Raw genomic sequence first — 20,215 nt, forward strand, 5'->3', positions numbered from 1 at the left:
AAACCTCACTTTTGCATGGTATAATAATGGTGCACATATGCCATTATACATTTGTCCAAATCCACTGATGGCACACCACCAAGAGTTGTAATGTAAATGTGGACTCTAGTTAGGCATGTTGATCATGGGGGAGGTGAGGCATGTGGGGGCAGGGTGGGTAAGGAAAATCTCTGTACCTTCCACTTAATTTTTCTATGAAGCTAAAACTGCTGTAAAAGATAAAGAGGAGGAAGGGAGGGAGAAGGAAGGGGCCATCACCATCTCATCATTTGGAATAAACATAATAAAGATTTGAGGTATTTAAGTGAAAATGTATATTTCAGGATGCCAATTCCCCTTTTCTTATATTCCATCAAATATAAAATGGGCCACATAGGATTCCTGAAATAACTCTAATAATATCTGGAATTGTTATGCTTTCATGTTAGATCTTGAACTCTTTTGGATGGACTGTCAAAAATATCAAATATTTCTTCTCTTGTTACTTACTCAAAACTCAGGACTGCTGCTCAAGCCCACAGCATGAGCCCAGAGTTTGTTTTCTTGGCTAGGTTTCAATAAACAAGGAGCAAGCATCATGTATCATCTTTATCCTTCCCTCAAAAAGCTACACTGTGTGCAAAATGCCAAGGGAATTCCCTTGGTAAAATAAATCTAAAATTTTCTTTCCAACTTTCATTTCCTTCCCTGTGATCACCTACTGCCTAATCAATATTCCTGGGTAGCATGAATTATATATGCAGGGATATTCCCTTTCCTCCTTCCTCCTGCTTTCCTCTAAGGTCTGAACCTGCGTTAACTAACCATAGTAAGTATCTTTCTCCCTAGTGAGCAAGGGACATGTGATAAATAGCTAAAACAGCTTCAATCAATGACATCAATGTTGGGTTCATTACAAATAATAAGTGCTCTATTTCTGATTTATGAAACCAAAGATTTCCCTTTGTTCTCATGCCTGGATCAACAAAGGGAGTGGGTGAGGATCAGCAATGATGTAGAGAGTTTGCCTTCTCCCAAATGTGCAGAAACATTTTGGTGGGAAAGACATGGAGGTGAGGCAAAGTGACAGGGACCACAGGAGACCAGCTCCTTGCAGCCAGGGCATTTGGCAACAGCCCTTGGACAAACTGTACTCTGGCTCAGTTCAAATTCCTTTTATCAGCCTGCAACTGTACTTTGCAGTTGCAAGGTACAGTTGCAACTGTACCTTCCCTTCTACAGCAATGGAATTAGAAATATCACAGCTGAAGAGATGGGAAGTCAGAGAAAAGAAAAATAAGGTTTAAAAAGAAAAACAACTTTGATGACACACCAACCTACAGCTTCCGAGGGAGAAAATGGGTCTCTACTTGACAACACAGCAGCAGGTCCAGAACACAGGCACAAGGACCACAAAGGGTGGAAGGGCCTTTGAAAACAGACCCTCCCTGCAGCTCCATACCAGGCCCATGCAGGACATGGGGCACAGCCAGAGCATTTACTTTAAAGCCAGTTCAGAGCACCCACAGAGTGGAGAGTCCTCAGCAGTTGTTAGCTTAATGTTTTGTTTTTGTATTTTTAGTTATTTTCCCTTTCTAGGAAGGCTGCAGTGCTATTTAATGCAAGTCATTACTGGATAGGACCCTTACTTCCTATGACAAAACCACCTTACAGATGCTAAACCCATGTTGCCTGTTCATTTAGATGCTAGGCATCTTACATTTAATTCATTACCTTTGGGAACCTTTCTTTGTAGACATGGTTCATCATAATTATTTCATGGTCACAGCAGGCAGGGGATCGTCCAGGGCTGCAAGCAAAGCAAATTACCCTTTTAAACCTGCCACAGCATGAAATGAAAATAAGCTTTTTATTTATAAATAGTCAGTTGCATCGAAAGTACTATGCAACCTTCATATGGAAAGTATGCTGCATTAGGTAATAAACTAATAAAATCAGTCATTAGTACATGCATACACACACATACCCACAAACACAGAGGCACTCTGAATAGGATTTGAAAAGCAGGCTCAAAAAGCAAAATGCCACAAAAAACAGAGTTACAATACCAGTTCAGAAAACATCCTTAAACTGAGATTATATTCTTCATGTAGTATGAGTTTATGTAGTTACAGAAACCTATTAATGAATTGTAGTACAATACAAAATAGGGCAGCCACAAACAGCAGTATCTAGGACATGTATAAGAGTGTAATTTCACACTTTTATTATACACCTGCGCTCGGCCACATACCACTGGAGAGGGCTGAGAGTTCTCCATGGCACAGGTGTCGTAAGTGAAATCCATTTTCTAGCCTAGCAAATATTTATTTGGGTTGCTGAGGCAGGCATTATGTACAATAAGAAACAGTGGCATACAACTGTTGTTTCCCTCTGTATTTCAGTGGTTCATTTGTGGCCTTCTTGGTGTACAACATTAGGATAATTATATGTCTGGGTAGGTAAAATTTGTACAAGCTATCCCAGGAACTTCTTTAATAAAACAAAAAATGGCAGTAAAACACAGTACCCTCCCTAGAAGGACTGGTACAACTAAACTTTTATTCTGTATCTCAGAATATTCTAATGTCCCCACAATTATCAGAGTGGCTGTGTTTAGTGTTAGTTTATGGTAGTAAATGGAGAAGAAAGAGACCAAGGGAAAAACGCTTCTGAGTACACTTTGATTCAACTGAACACCTAACTTTTTTTATATTACATCCTTACTATGTCAACATATTCCAATTTCACAGCATCAAGATCTATTGTCACTGGGCAATGAGATGGACAATCGATGCCTCCCTTCTAAGAAGGACCTGCTGCCGGGGCAGTTGGTGTGCTGTAAGCAGAAACGCTGAGCCCGTCAGACCCCTCCAGGGTGGCCCAGCTGCAAGGAGTCATCTGGTTAAAGCAACGTCTTTCCCAGGGTGCCTCCTCTGTCCCAGGGTGTTTCAATAATAAACCCAATGACTGTGGTGATCTGGCCTGAGGGAAAACTCCCTGTGAGGTCCACAGAGGTGGATGGGTCTATATTACAGCTGAACTTCTGCTTCTATCCAGTCCCACTTTCTCCCTTCCCTTCCACAGGTGTTGGTCCACAAAATGCTCCCTAATAAACATTCTGGACAGGAATCTCTACTTTAGAATTTGCTTCCCAAAGAAACAGACTGATACATACTGTTTGAAATAAGATTATTAAAAAAAAAAAAAAAAACCTGTCCCTACTCAATGTATAGTTTTGACATTCATAAAACTCAGGAGACAAACTCCTGAAATTTTGTTCACAGTCCTGGGGAAATTAAGACTTATGATGTGAATAAAGAGTAAAAAGATCGGGGGGGGGGGCTTTTATAATATGGATGCTGAGGAAAAATATTCTCCTTCCTTTTCCACCAACCTTCTTCCTCTTCACTTAATATTAACTGCTCTGGTACCATGACAGATTGCCTTAAAATTTCCAATGGCTAGAAGCTTTTATAGGTAGTCCCCTAAGGTCATCATGATTACCATTAAAGCAGCAATTAGCTAATTGTGAAAATTTAGAACAAACAAGACAGTGCCTCTTAATGATAATTAACAATGTCATCTTTTATAAGGAAAAGTCACACTCTATTTATGATAGTTCACAAATCAGTTAATGCATATGTGAATTATACGATGAAAGGTCTTCACTCAAAATGGCTGAAGACAGATACTCCAAGGACATAAGTGTTTGGTCAGGTCCACACACACCTGAGACTCCGGGAACGAGGGCGCATGGGTGTGTTCCTGCATCTGTTCTCAGTGGCGATGCTTTCAGTGGTACAAAAATGTTTCGATAAGAAGTGTAATTCATCTGGCGTTGGTTGGTATGGTAACTGATGCAGCTTCTCCTGGGAGGAGCAGGATGACTGAAACAAACCAAAAAAAGTCATAAGACTGCCTCCAAAACAATGCCCCAAACCTGGGTGATACTCCCATTTTACACTGCTTCCTTTTCATGTTATAATTGTAACTACAACCTAGTGGTATGTCTGATGTTTTCTCTGAGGGGTCAGTATGCCTTCTATATCTCACCTCATTTGTCTATAAGGACAGTTTCCCAAAAGACAGTTTCCTCTCTGGATAAAACCAGGCTCAGACAACGGAACAAACCCAGTCAAAGTCAAAGGAACTAAGCAGATGGTGGAGTACAATCTGAGTGCTCACTTCTGCTCCTGAGATTAAACACTGCGACTTTAGGTAAATAACAAATGATATGATGTAAGATCAGAAATAAGATGGTGAAATCCCTCTTAAGAACACATGCTGTCCTTTGCTCCACTACCATCAATAGGTGCCATGGGTAAAACAGGAGGGATAAAGAAATTTTTCTCAGTAAGACCATAGTTTTAAATTTTGTAATTCTCCGCCCCTCACCCCTGAGGCTATCACTTTTTTCTTTTCTTTATCTCTTTCTTTTTTTTCTTTCTTTCTTTTTTTAAGAAAATAGCTTTGGGAGTGGCAAGTTTTTAATTGCTTATCTATAGTTTTACTTTTTTTTTTTTTTTCCCTTTTAAATGGTGCTAGGGATTGAATCCAGGGCCTCTCATACATACTAGTAAAGTATTCTACCACTGAACTACATCCCCAGCCTTTTTTTAAGAATTTGAGACAAGGGCTTACTAAATTGCCCAGGCTGGCCTCAACCTTGTGATCCTGCTCAGCCTCCTGAGAAGCTGGGACTACAGGCATGCACCACTGTTTTGCTTTTTGAAAGCATTCAACATCTAGAACATGGTAAGGTAGAAAAGGTAAACATCTAAATAGCACCACTTTTAATCAATCTGGGATATATAGCTATAAAGCAAAGAAACTATTTCTTGTTTAGTTTTAGTGAGAAGTAAACTCTATAAGCATTCTTAATAAAAGAGATTGAGAAAGTGTGAAGTAGAAACATGTTTAGGATAAGCATATTTTGAAAGATGCCACTCATTTGGAAATGTCAGTTCTAACAGGCTTTGTTATTTTAAAAAAAATCTGTCATTACATTAAGAGCACCTTTGTAAATACCAAAGCACTGCAATGCAGTAACACTAGGAATTAATGGCTACAGCCTAAAATATCCCAAATATCCCAATACCTTGAAATTATAAAATGCCTTACTAAGTACAGGTGGAGACAAAGAGGGACTTTTGTAATGTAATGAGATTATTTTATAAACCATAAAAATGAGAACACTATTAGAAAGGTTTAGAAGATAAACACAAAGCTTTATTCAGAATAAATAGGCACAACCTTAAATACTTTCATTATGAAAAAAATAAAACACACGACCTGAGTCAATTCAAGAAATCAGGAAAATAATAATAAAGTCAATTCAGGCACGAGGAGGCAGTGGCATTAACAGTAAGACGATGAAATTAGCAAATGAAACAAGATATTTAAGAATCCATACACAGTGCTAGGGATGCAACTCAGTAGAACAGCTGCCTAGCATATGTGAGACCCTAGGTTCAACACCCAGCCAGAAAAAAAAAAAAAAAAAATTATACATATGTCTCTGATAAATCAATGTCTACATTTACATTCCTGTATTTAAGATTTTAAGATCCAAGAGTTTAAAGAAATGACTTTGGGTGGCAAATTATCATTTGAAATGATAAGCTATTTAAAATTTTTATTTAATCTATCTAGTGTGAATGTTGTTTCAGGTTATTGTAGAAATAGTAAAACATTTGATCATGAGGTGCTGGCCCAATTGCTGTTGGGCTATTATGCACAGCCCAGAGATCGTGCTACTTATCTAAAGGTGAAAATTAAACAGGTAATCTTCCAAAACACACCAGGTTCAAGAATTTCACATTAATCACTATGTAACACACTGTACTTGTATGGGAACAATACAAATGGACTACAGGGAGGGGCCTTCTGTGGATAAAGGCAGGAGACAGGATGGGGAAGGAGAGGCTTCAGTGATATCTTTAACATTTCATTTATTAAACAAAATAAAAATATGTCTTTCAAAATAGCTGTAGCAAATGTAACAAAATGGTGACATCTGTTGAACAAAAGAATTTTAAAAATAATCATATACATTGTCTCATATCTCCATAAGCCATGTGGCCCATGTTTAGTGATAGAGAACATGATAAACTGGGCGATGGAGAGGTACAAGGGACTGTCCTAACTTTGACAGTATTGGAGAAGTAGGAAGGAGGGAGCTTCTCTGGGGTGAGTCCCTTTCATCTGAACTGGAACAAGCAAGGTGTAACTGGATTAAGGGCCAAACCAATAGGATGGGCCTAGGGCAAATGGGCCTATAGCAGCACAGTGAAATGGCTTGGGATTGAATAAAAAAGGTATTAAATGGGGCATCCAAAGTGAGGTTTGTTAGGTAGAGATGTAGAAGTTCAGTTTTAGCAGAGATGAGAGACTCAGAGGAGATCTGCAAAGCCAGCGTAGAGAGTTCTCAAGGCAAAAGAGGGATTCAAATGCAGAACCAATTGCCCCGGGGCCTCTCATATTTATTTTTCTTTTTGAGACAGGGTCTATCCATGGTGCTCGGGCTGGGTTCAAATGATCCTCCTGCCTCAGGCTCTCAAGTTGCTGGAACTATAAGAATATATCACCAGAGTGTGCTCTCAGAAGCTTATTGAAAAGGTACCTCTCTATTGGTCAAACAGTGTTGGAATACCACTTTTAGAAGAGTTTCAAGAATTAGTTGGGTAGTTTTCCAATAAATTAAGTCTCATTTCTTCATATTCCTTTAAGTGTGGTACCACTGAGTCTTGTTCTCCAACTAATTTGCATATGATTTTGACTACACCATAAATCATATTCCTTTGCAAGGAATGAAGATTTACACACACACAAAAAAAATCTCTGCCAGTTCTCAAGGCAATGAGTTTCAAATAGATTTTCTGAGTAATGATATCATTCAAATAAGCATTTAGTCTCTCAAGATAACCATTCTGCAAAGGATAGTATGCATATGCATGCCTAAGTTTCTACTTGTTATTTATTAAAAGCAATATAATTTTATAGTCATACCTCATATTTATGAGTATTTATATTCTTATTTCTGCTCTTTCTTTCAGCAGAAAATAATTTATCTGGTGGGTAATATATGAAGGAATGTCTTCCGACTACTGCAATTCCATATTACTTACTTCAAAATTAAAAATTATGATCTGAATATTATCTTGGAAAAGTTCCACAAATTAATTTTAACTGCAAAATTTGATGCTAAAAGAGTTTCAATAGTAAATATTCTCTGGGAAGACTGATTAACTTCATATGACCAAATCTTTCCAATTTCAGAATATAGCATTTTTAACATGTGGGCAATTTTGCCGTTTCCATCATATCCAAAGGATAACGATATAATAATGTTTACATTTCCGCATAAGCAGTTCTGGAGTTTGCTTAACAACACAATTATCTGTAAAATTTAAACTATATTTTCAGAGGACTTACAATTTTATCTGTATATATTCTATATTTTTATTTTAAAATAACTAAAGTGTATTTTTGATAGGTTAAATGACTACTAGTTAATGAGCCACCTAAGAGTGAAACACATTAGAGTTAGGAAAGAAGATACAGTAACTACTAAGTAGTTCTGAACAGATTTTGCCCTCATGTTTAAAGGACAAGAGCGCAAACTGAAGAAGAGAGAGACAACTTTCTAGTTTTTGCTCATCACTTTTATCAAAAACCAATAAGGAGGAAAGAAAGCAGCACTTTGGTGCAACAGCATCTACAGTCCACAGATTAAACTGCTTCTTAAGATTTTTGGCAAACAGACCATTTTGGAAGCTTAATTTTCATTTTGACAGAAAAAAGAGGAATGTTGATATCAACAATCTTGTATCACCTTCTTCAATAAGACAAATGCTGTAGAGAAAATGTGTTAGAAATATAGAGTGTGCTTGGCTAAAAACTGTCCCAGGTAACTACTTCTTTAGGCAAACATGGAAGTTAAGAGACAGCAGCGGCTCCATTATGACTGATGGCCATGTTAAACTTTGTAATCACAGGGTTTAAGAAATGTCATGTAAATGTTTTAAAAATAGCTAAACGCTAAGGTTCAGACCACGGGTTATATTCGTATTGGTAAAAGAGGGGGGTTGATAAACAACCCTTCCGGTTTCTGATCCATAAAAAAAGGCAGACAGCAGCAACTACATCACAGGTGTGTTGCCAGGATTCAATGAGCCACAGCACTTCAGAAGCTAGACTAGTGCCTGCTTCATAGTAAGTACTTGTAAAGATGTTATTTTAATAAAAATTATCTATATGCAATGGATTCCAATTTCACATAACTCACCCCTTTTTACAGATTCATTTTTTAAAAAAATGGTGAACAATGTACTAGAGATGGAAAGAAGAGAGATCCTGCACTCTGCTACTTTTCTTACAAAAAGAGATTCCTGCATCTAAACCATAATAATCTCCACTAAAGGCACTGCAAGATGATTGAACTGAAATAAAAGAATTTGGAGTCTGGGGAAGATTAAATGAGAGTATGTACAAGAAAGTCACAGAACAGAGTCAAGCATTCTATTTATTTATGTTTGGCTCTAACTAAAGATACCCAAGGATCTGGAAAAGTATGGCACTTAGAACTTTAAAAAAAATTATTTCCATTTTTTTTGGTCAATCAATTTCAGCATTTGTTTCTGCTTTTCTACATTTTCAATGTGGAGATTTGTGCAGTTACTGTCATAACGACAATTTTATCTGGTGATGCCATTCAATATTTTCACTGATGCAAGACTGAAACTTCTTAAGATGGTTAGGATGTTTCTCAAAATGATCTCAGTGGATAATAAACTCATCTACCACAACAAGTGAAATAAGGGACAGGAAAATAAATGACCTTTCTTCAATAAAATGCCATAAGGTGAAAGTATTTAGTAATACAGTCGATTTTAGCAATTTGGTTTTAAAGTTGCACCAGGAGACCCAAATTTTATTACACATGGAGTTCTGGAAACACACAAGATAAGGTGGTGGTTATACCAGTTAGCTTTTATTAATTTAATTGTAGTTTCTTGTTAATTAAAGTATTATTAATTGGTTAAATCTATCTGCATACCAGCACAGTGCTATGGGTTGTGGAAAACAATAGATGGATATCCCTAAATAAGGAAGCACAGATTTTGACAAAATGAGGAAGGAAATGCATCAGAAGGGGCTCTATAGTCACTGTTCCTGGCTGGTACAAGAGCATCCGGGCCACCTCATTAGATATTTATTAAACACCTCTGACCTCCTGGGCCTTTCTAAGTGACCACCTGGTTCCCAAAGCCCTGTGGATACAGATACCCCACAATGCCACTAATTTAAACTAGGAACCCATGTATCTAATCTACTGAATTGTGTCCAGTAATTGCTAGGCCTCTTGTTGAAAATCTTAAGAGTTTGGGGCAAAAACATCCTTTTCCTTTATCCGCTTTACATGATTTCATCTTGTCTCTTTATTTAATGTCTTTCTCATCTTTCCTTAAAAGTCCTTTCTTTGTTAGAAAAAAAAAAAGTAAAAGGGAAACAAAAGAAAAAAGTCCTTACCTAGAAGGCACAGACAAATTTAAGGCTTGCTTTTTGTTGTTGTTATTGTTTTTAGGAGAAAACAAAACAAAATAAACCTCTACCTAAGACACACAAGAAAGAAGACCAAGTCCATCAAAGTTTAATGGCATTTTCAGCATTAATATCACTGGCATGGAACCAAAGCAATAAAATCAGATTGTGTTTTTCCCCCCAAACTATACCTAATGGGATTAAAGTGAAAGTTCCCAATCTCCTCCAAACTTGTGATCCTGGGTCTTACACAATTTATGTACCACCATTTAGAAGCTTGCAGCAAAAGAATGCCCTTTTTATGTTTGTCAGGCTGTCATTTGATGCGGAACCTATTCACAGTAGGAGACATGTGGAATTTATCTCCTCTTTCTTACCAGGAAACACCCAGAGAAATCACTGCCTGCTCATTAGCTCTGGGGTTGTGAGAGAGAAGGGAGAAAAGCAGGCACTTACAGAGACTGTAGAACTGGGTGTGTTTGTCCCATAGCCAGAGGAGGGGAGGGAAGCCAAGGACCAGCGGCGTCCATCAGACCTATGGAGAAAGAGAGGTCAGCTCAGGCCAATACTGGTGGACTGCTACATGACCACCCCAGGGAAACCAAGTATTTTTAGTCAAATGAATGACACAAACATAGTCTGTGAGGATGTGGAAATGCTCAGCCAGGGTCAGGATAAACAAACATTATACAGCACGTTGACTTTTATTTAAATGGAATCAATACACCCAAACAAGTAGAAAGTGAATGGGTTGATCCATAGTATTGATCTCTCACTAATACACTTTGACAAAATGAATACCAGGGATAATTACAATGATCAAACTCAGCAGATTCAAATGAATACAAACAGAAACAGGGAGGAAAAGCACTCTCATCTGGGAACTAATATCCAGGGCCACAATCTTTGCAAGAGCCTGGATTCCACCATGGAACCAGAGCCTGTGAGGAAGTTCAGTGAATCCCAAGCATTTTCCAGTTAGGATTTTTAAGGGAACATTTCCACTACTCACACCTAGGGAAGAAGGGAGCTGTGGGCACATAGCTGGTTCAAGCCTTAAGTGGCAAATAACTTTACCACTAAGAATCAATGGTCTTTGGCTCTGAACCTCTGCAGGGTTATTGCCCAATGACTGAATGTGACTTGACTTCACCAAGCGTCCATCCCCTGCAGTTTTTGAGCATGCAGCCTAGCTCTGGTCAGTGACAGGAGGGCAGAAAAAAAATTCTCCCCTAGAAACAGAGCCTAATGCGAGAGTAAAGCCATCTGCTCCAGTCTTAGAGGTAAAGCTCTCAGGAACCTTGAAGAGAGTCATTTTTATCTTCAAATGGTAATAGGACAGTGGTTTCTGAGGTGGACTATAGTTATGAATTAGAATCACTTGTACAAGGGTCTAAAATGAATTCATGCAGTGATAAAGGCACAACCACTGACAGGGCAAAGTGTCATCAGAAAGTAAACTTTCTGAAATCTCTGCCATTCTGGAACTATTAGCAATTTTATTACCAATTTCAAGTAAGACTGTGCCCTAAAAATTATAAAACATTGTGGAAACAAATACATGCAAATTTGCCCAGGAGCAAAACAGGAAAAATGTACTTTATAAACAGGAATGTTGTATTCTTAGATGCAATACCAAGCACAGACTTTTTATAATCCAAAACTGTATTAAATTTACTAAGAGAAAGAAAATACTGGATAAAATCTACCAGAGAAACATTCCCAATAAATTTAAATCAGGGAATTCAACAGCATTAGACTTCGAGAAACCACAATTAAATGTTTATGTAAAATGCTGACCTTTTAGCCTGGTATTCAAGGGAAATATTATCCTAGTAACGGATGTTACTGTAATAAATGCAAATGGTCCACAAAGACAAAATGGAGAAAATCAAGTGGACGAATCACAGAACTACTACAATGTTAAGATTTTAGTTGAATTTACCTGTCATTTCTGTGACCGTGATTGGAGTACAATTGAATCAAGTATGTTTAAAAAAAAAAAAAAAAAAGAAGAAGAAGAAGAAGAAGAAGCAAAATGTTTGTAAATACAAATACACCAGGTAAAAGGAATTGGGAAAACTGTTATATATTGTTCAGGAACATTTTTAAGCAATTGAAAATATTAAAGACTTAAGAAGAAAATACTTACAATAATATAAAGATATCCAACTATCAGTTAAATGGACACAGGTTCATCCTACCATGCCTGTACTTTATATTTTAAATACTTCCAATTTGAAAAAGTAAGAAATGGATATGATTTTAAAAGAATTATTCAGTCCATTTAATAGCAATCATCAGAAACTAGTCTCTGGAAAGAGTGAGGGACACAATTTCCCCTACTATGATTTTGTTTTGTGATTCATTAACTCTCCTTTCCCTCAGGTATCAATGAACATATTTCTGATGGATGAACAATTCCAGGAGGAGACATGTTCTTATTAGTTGTGAAGCATAAATTACATTTGCTTAGTCCAGAAAACACACAACTAGAAATATATTTAAACAAGAAGGTGCTCAGTACTCTGTACAGCCATCAACCAGAAATAATTTATGTCTCATAAAGTTCCCTAAGTTGTCCATATCTACGTACTAAAATGGAGCAAAAGGACCATTGCATTTTCATTTCCATGACAACCACACATCAGGAGTTACTATATATGCTGTATGCAGTACTTAAGAGAGAACATGCTCCCTTTTCAAGAAAGCTATCACAGGAGTGCAATTTGGATTTTACTAACAATGTTGTCCTTTCTTTGCAGTAGTTACCAATACAACATTATCTGAAGATGAGACTACATTCTTGCCAAAGCAACAAGGCTTTTTGAAGAATCTTTTTTATTTGTGGGTGGAAATTTCAATGTTACATTAAAGGAAAAAAAGAAGGGAAAAACATCTAATGGGAACAAGGACTCAAAGAGATTGGCAAAAAAAAAAAAAAAAAAAAAACAACAAATCATCTCAACACTACTCATAAAATATAAAATATAAAATTCAGACTTAAAAAATGTACAACAATGAAAGAATAAAAAACTCTGATATCAACCCAGTTATTTTAACTGTATGAAGAGGAAGCAGATTTCTTTCTGTCTTTGTTATAGTTATCTGGGGTGATACATTGTATATTCTAGTTGATGCAGGACAAACTGAATATAGTAATAAATGTAACCAACTAAAATCCAATCAACTAAAATCAACTCCAGAAAGAATTCTGAAACAGGAACTAGGAGGTTGCTCTCATTACCAGAATTCAGCAGCCAAATCTGTTCCAGTAAATCACTTATGGAAATACATTCTGTGATTTAACCTGGCAGATAACAACTATACAACTAGGAGAGATCCCCAGCATTTACTCTAGGACCTTAGATTTACAATGGAAGTGAAAATAATTTGCACTTCGGCAACTTCTGGAAAGCCAGAACATTACTTCTTCCGTCCTTCCACCAAAGGAGGAAAAGGGGTAGCGGGGGAGTAATTCTACAATTAGATGGATTGTACATCAGTACAGGTTGAGCATCTTCATCTAAAATTTTGGGATCATGAGTATTTCAGATTTTGGAACTTTTTGTCTTTTCAAATATGGGCATTGGCTTTACCATTGAGCATTCCAAATCCAAATACCTCAAACCTGAAACTCTTGAATATCATGTTGCTGCTCAAAAAGTTTCAATGACTCTCAACAAGTTTCAGATTTTTGAACATTCTGTATTTTGGATTTGCAGATTAGTGATACTCAACCTGCATTACAATTAGTGGTGTGAAAATATTTCCTTGCTCCAGATAAAATTCACATTATGATGCTAATTTTTAATTTTTTAAACGTAAGTATTTAAAAATTAACTTGATGATTTACTTTTGAATCTGGGTGAGAAAATATGGAAAAGAAGTGTGCACCATTACACTTCACAGTTGCAATTGATCTATATTATAGGGAGTATCTATCAATGAAACAAGTAAAGTCAGAATACATTAATAAGTCTGACCTTCATTCTTCACCCAGTAATATTTTTTAAAATAGAGCAATATTTCCTCTTTTGGCCAAATTTGTAAGAAAATAAAATGTGGATTCTTAAAATGGCATTTCTTTGCAAAGGTTCAGAAATGCACAGCAATGGTGACCCTGGATAAAATCTCCATGTTTCCTAAATGAAAATCAACTCCAAAATTGAAGAGGAAGACTCCCAGACATTAAACAGAAAATGCCAATTTGAATTTTCATAACAGAGTTCTGTTTACCTGAATAAAAGTTTAAGAAAATAATCACTCATGTCATAATCTAAATTAATACTTTTTGAAGAGTGTGGAGGGAGTTACAGCCGGAAGTTCATGCAAAATCAACCGGAGGTCTCCTGTGATAATCTCCTGTCACGGTTTATGGTTTGTCAAAAATAACATGCTTGGGGGTTTGTGTATTTTTTTTTTAAGCACAGAAACCAGATTCATCTGTCCTTCAGTCACCCACTTCATTATTAGGTTCTCTTCATTTTTATAAATCTGGCAGGATTAAGAGGCTATGGTTTCTGTCATGTTTTAATGCATGCTGTAATGAAATTTGCATTTTTCTTATTACTCAAGGTAATTAAACGCATTCCCTCCCCCACCCCCACAGAGGTCTGTTTTAACGAGTATGGCCAGGACTTGTTTATTTATTTTTACAGGATTTTTCCCCCCACTTTGGAATAGTAGGACCATCATGAATTAATATTCACTGGACAACAGCCTTTCTGGGACCAGTTAGTTTTCATGTTTTCTTTAAGGTACTTAAAATGAGAAATTGAAAGAAGTTGAAATTAAGGGAAGATTATGGTGTGGGTTCAGTAAGATTCTTGGGGATTGTGGGGTTTTGTTTGTCTTTGTTATTGTTTTTTTTTTTTTTTTTTTTAAGATGGAGATGGGGTTTCACTACATTGTCCAGGCCCGTAACTTGAAATTCTCTTCCTTAGCCTCAAAGTCACTGAGATCATAGGCATGTGCCTCTGTGCCCAGCTGAGATGATGACTTAATTATTCTTATATAGTCCCCACAATGGGAAACATATAGACATTTAACATACGATGGGAAATGACTAAACTAATGAAAGAACAAACATTTATTTTTGGCTTGAGGCATATAATGGAATCTTAATTATACAGAATTCAGATAATGCTGTACACATACCCTTTCCTCTGGATTCTGCCATAGAAAATGCATCACATGCTGACAAAGGGCAGTGAGTTTTGCTGGTTAGTAATATATGTAGAAACAAATGCATTTTTTAACTTACTTATGTGAATTTACTAAGTGCTACTTTAATCCACTTTGAAATATACCCAGGTCTCTGAGGACAATTTAGCAAATATCTAAGACATTCAGACAATTAACCAAATTTATCCTGAACATTCAGAGACCAGACTGAAGGGAACTTTTTCTTTCACTGTGTTCTTCCTGGGTGGAAGAGGGCAAGTTAAGTAGATGGGAGGGGTGAGCAGGTCTGAATCTGACATAGTGAAGTACACAGATTGCCCCTGTAGAATAGGAAGGCATGACTGGGTTATGACACAGTAGAAGACCATCCCTGCAAAGGCTGAACATTAGATCCTTCTGAACAATAACACTTCCTCTTGACTCAATGCCCAAAAGGAGGTGTATCTCTTTAAGATTCAATGTCCCATTATAAACATGATCACAAGAGAAAACATAAAATGTCCTATGGTCCAAGTATGTTTTTTTTTTTTTTTTTGTTTTGTTTTTTTAACTCAGGGGGATCATGAAACTGCTGGTTTAATGCTCCCAAAGAGAGAAGCACCTCAGAGCTTATACTTTATGGTCCCAAGAAAGGCAGTTTGAGAAAAAAAGTATTTGATAAGGACAACAAAAGAAGTCACACTATGATACAAATTAGTTAAATCTCTATAATTTAAGCTCAAATGATTCAGGAATAATCCATTAAGCACCAACTATGTATAAAGCATGTACTAGGAATGAAAGAAAAGAGGGAAAGTGTAATTCCTTGCCCTCACTGGGATCTCTCCGTTTAGTGAAGGACCAAGAGAGGGACTTCAAATTCCAAAGTAAGGTGGAATTCATCATTATATTAGTGTGTTAGCAAAGTCCCTTGTCCAGGGGAGCTTTGAAGAAGGTCTTATGTGACAACCAGCAGGATGTCAAAAGCAGAAGGCAGGGGGGTGGAGAGGGGCCAGAAATGGAATTCTCCATATTACACTTATTACTCACAAGAAGTTCTTACCTCCGTGCAAATGAAAAATGGGCTGAGGCACTGGGGGAGAAATTTCTTGGACTATCTTGAGGGCTATTTCCTATAGAGAGAAAAAGAAAACTTGACATGATTTTGTTTCTGTACCATTACCCACATGCAGAATCTTCTTTCCTTAGTAATGAGTCCCTTTACTTTTTGTAAAATGTCCTTCCTTCTTATAATGTTTTGGTTTTAACCTGAGGTAGGTTTTGGAGGAGGGGTGCCTGAGTTCTGGCAGAGCTTTCCATGTGTGCAAGATAAATGAATACACACTTTCCCCCATATCACCAGCTGCAGCCTTTCATATAATAATCTAAAGATTTCAGTCCTATCTAATAGTGAATATATAAATGTCTAGGCTATGACCTTCTAGATGCTAACATTTCAAAGAGCAGAATGGACAGGTACACATATGTTTCAATTTGGAGATACTTCTATTCTGGGAGACAACCTTAGTTAAAATGTCTGAGTTCTTGAAAGCAAATGCTCAAAGTACACTCTGAAATGTGCATGTGTCAGAGCTAGTTATAAAATATTAGGAAGAATCCACTCTGCGGACGTATTTCTAAAATGACCCAGATCTATCGTAGCACTGCTCGAGGGGTCCAGAAGGATTATCCCTTGTCAATATTTTCTTCAACAATCTCTCTGCTCCTAAGCAGCTGGACCATGACTGGCCAGGTGGCCTCTAAAAGCCACAGCCGCACAGAGACTGGCAGCACGTGTCTCTCCAAGTCCTTCGGAGGCGGAGTAGAGCACTGATTGCTCACTAGAAGGAGGGCAGCTCCTCCGGGACTTGTTACTTTCTCCATTAGCCCACTCAACCTGCTACTGATCATTGAGAAAGCTTGGCAGGCAGCTGGCGAGGGCGAGTTCAGGACACTCCAGACCACCCTGCTTCTCTCTGCATGTTTAATTAGACTTGTGGAACTGACTGAGGACCGCCTGGGACTAGAGCTGATTTCAGTGAGGAGGTGAGAAAAGACTACAAAGTTATCCTGTATATTCTTGAAAAATGGCTGAAAGCCCAGTACTATAGCACTGGTTTCTTAGTGAAATGGAAATTGTAATTAGATGTAAGGAACACAAGATTTCACATTAAAGTCAGTACCTGGCTGTAAAGGAAAACAACCTATTACCAGTGCGCAGAAAGAATAGACTAACACATTAAGGAGGCTAAGTTTATGGTTACCTTGAGGACTTCTGGACTAGCTGCATCTCTACTGAAATTTTTCAATTAACTTAGGGTTGCAAATTTTATAGTGATGTCTTCAACAGATGCTATTAACTTTATGACAGACACCACAATCAAAGCTACCCAATGGGGGAAGTGCTGAGAAGCCTATTTCTTTATGGACAGAGAATCAAGAAGCATTTTTCCCCCTACTGCAATGAAATTTATTACATCTTTGCATCTGGTGTTCTTTGAACCCTTGGAGAAATGGATTTTGCTTTTGCCATCTATTAATCCAGGATTCATCTTGTCCATTAATCTACACTGCTAAATTAGTTACTTTGACTTCTCTCAATAGCTTTCATTCCTCTACCCTTAACTTAGCTTTTTACTCTCTATATTCTATAAAAGTTCTCAATCATTTCAAGATGGCTAAAAAAAATTTGCTTCCTATGGGGAATAGTCTAATGCCAGAAATATTTGAATAGACTTTGTTTTTTATTTGAGAGGAATATTCACTTTACTCATACACCATATAGAGCAAATTACCAGAGAATTATTAGGAGTAACAAAACAACTGTGTATTTGAAGCCAAGACATTTTGAAAACAATCCCGGCTACCGCATTCACTTAGAATGAAATAATAAGACCAAGAAAAACTGGCCATAAATTATTAGCTGGCGTTCTTTGCAAAGAAAACACCACCATCTTTGGAGATTTGAATGTGATCAACTAGAACAATTAGAAACCTCACTAAATATTTTTAGAAATCTTGAGAAGGGAGAAACAAGGAATTAATTTACAACCTTTTTCACTTTTAGAGATTTTAATCAGTGGTCCCCAGGAAGCCATGTAATATCTTACAGTACATGGTGACCCATCACATTGAGGAAGGATGCGCAGAGATATGGATATAAATGCAGAACACTTTAATAAAAAAAAAAAAAAGAGGAGAAAGAAGAAAAGATGGCTGTCATTAATCATCTCTCATGTTCTGATGCTGCCTTAACATCTTGGACATCTTGGGCTTCTTTTCCTAGTGTATTGATTGAATCTTTTCCTCTCATCTACTTTTTTTTGATGTTATTTAACTATTATTATTAACTATTCTTATTTAAAAATAAATCAATTACACCATTTAACCCATATTTATATTTTCTATATTCTCCATCTGTAATTTTTTTCTGAATTTGCTTCTAAGAACCAAAACATTATCAGGTATATTTCAATAGCTCTAGCTCTATCAACATATCCATCTGAAACATTCAAATGCTGACCATGAGGAAAGTTATCTTCCTCTATATATGTTTTGCAAAGTATTCTCTCATTGCAGAGAAAGAATTTGCTATCCAGGTTTTTAGGCCTAATGTCTACACCTATTTATTGTATATGATCTAAAAAACCTTCTCCACTATGCAGAAATCTTTGATTATCAATTCATTGATATAAAATCTAAATCTATAACATCTTCTCCACTATATAAATGTTACGAACATATCCAGTTCTTCTACTGCTGTAGAACCAACCCCAAATTCCCACATCTTCAACTTTAAGACTATAGACTTATCTGTATAATCTTAATAATCCAGATTTTTCTTTTTCTCAGGTAGGATCGAAAAGCTAAGGTGAAATGAAAATATATATAGCATACACAGAGTTAGTGTTGCTTAAGGACAAGACACGTTCTGCAATGTGTTGCTAGGCAATTTCATCATCCTGTGAACATCACAGGATGTACTTAAACACACGAGGGTGGTATCCACATCACCAGGTGATGAAATCTTATGAGCCCACTGTCATTGTTTTGGTAGTACAGGCATCAGGATTTGCAAAGAAATGGGGTTGGGTGGAACAAAAGAGGAATAATGCTATGTAGTGCATGATTACATTATCAAGACTCTGCAGCGTCATGGGATATTAGAGAAAATGAGTGAGAGTGATGTGGACTAGAGTTCCTGATAATTCAATAAGGATAAGAGACTATAGCTCAATCTGAAAGCAGTTTGGCAAGTTTTAGATAAGGGGAGAGAGAAAAGGGGACTTCTGGGAGGTCACAAGAGACAGGATTGCTGGCTGAAGGAAATTCATACTGGTAAAGTGAATAAGATTTAAACAGTTTGTGCACTAACTAATGGGTGGGGCACTTTAAGAGATGTTTGAATGCAAGGGAGAGATGCCACAGGTTTTCAGCTGGCATGAGTGTGGTGGACAAGGGAGCATCAGAGGCGCAGAAGCTAGATCAGGCAGGTCAGGCAAAGAGAAAATGTACCATGATAGGCAGACGAAGTGTGATTGATGATGGGCTAGAAGTAAGTGATGCGAAGAGTACAGACTACGAGTGACTGACCTCTCTGATGTGGCGGACTGAGAAAACAGAACAATGAGCCCACCAATCTGGAATCTAGAGAAAGTGGGGTTATGGTGGTAAAAGAGGAAAAAGGTAAATGAGCTTTTTGTAGAATTCTGGGTCATATGTAACAGAAAATTCCATTTTTCTGAGGGAGAAATTATAAGACTTTCAGAATAGATACAGAAGTCCATCCGTGATGTCTTTGTTCTTATTTGAAATAGAAATTGATTTCTGCTTGGTCTATGAAGATTTAGTGACACTGTTTTGTTTTATGATGATCAAAAATGCTAATTTAGAACAGATAAAATTATAAAGCATGCCATCTATATTCTTAATGCAGAGATGAGGACCTGACTGTTGCATACATGTGCAGCGCTTCCCCAGGATGAGAGCAAGACGAATTGAAACCAGAGTCCTATGTATGACCTTCACTCCTCACAGTGCTGCTCTCTGAATTCATCCACCCATCTGCAAAGCAATACCTGAGAGACTCTCAAATGAAAACTGGTGCCAGTTAATTCTCTGCCCATATGTGCAGCACTTGCTTATAACTCAAATCCTGCCGCTCTGGGGATTTGCTGGCTCCTGGATGTTCGAGTGCTAGGACACTTTATAGACTGCTGCTACCACAGTGGATGTTTCTGACCTGGTATAGTAAGCTTTAGTAGTGGTCAGGTATTACTTAGGTAATTAACTTCATGATCCCCATGGGTGACAGCATGGCTAATACACAACAGTGTATCAAAACCATATTCTACCTAACGGTGCTACACAGGGTGCCTCATTTCAGAGGCAGTTATTGTTAAGAAAGTGATTTCCAGATTAATTAAATTGTTTGATTGCTTTGTAATTAGGTTGGAGAAGTCCCGTGTCTTTGCCACAGAGAAGCAAGCTACAAATCTTTTTAAAAGGCATATGCTTTACCCAC

The 20,215-nt window shown here is 37.2% G+C and overlaps 1 protein-coding gene across 18 annotated transcripts in view; it reads right to left on the reverse strand.

The window, feature by feature from the left end:
* MAST4 (microtubule associated serine/threonine kinase family member 4) overlaps positions 1-20,215 on the reverse strand; it is a 556,979-nt gene that overhangs the window by 58,802 nt on the left and 477,962 nt on the right. For all 18 annotated transcript variants that reach the window (XM_079144856.1, XM_079144854.1, XM_079144853.1 and 15 more), the window contains 4 exons: positions 15,755-15,824; positions 9,982-10,060; positions 3,712-3,869; positions 1,714-1,789 (listed from right to left, as the gene is read on the reverse strand). In XM_079144856.1, coding sequence (XP_079000982.1) covers positions 1,714-1,789; positions 3,712-3,869; positions 9,982-10,060; positions 15,755-15,824 — 383 coding nt within the window. The remainder of the gene's footprint in view (positions 1-1,713; positions 1,790-3,711; positions 3,870-9,981; positions 10,061-15,754; positions 15,825-20,215) is intronic.

The sequence above is a fragment of the Sciurus vulgaris genome (assembly GCF_902686455.1).
Source record: "Sciurus vulgaris genome assembly, chromosome: 6".
Classification (NCBI taxonomy): Eukaryota; Metazoa; Chordata; class Mammalia; order Rodentia; family Sciuridae; genus Sciurus; species Sciurus vulgaris.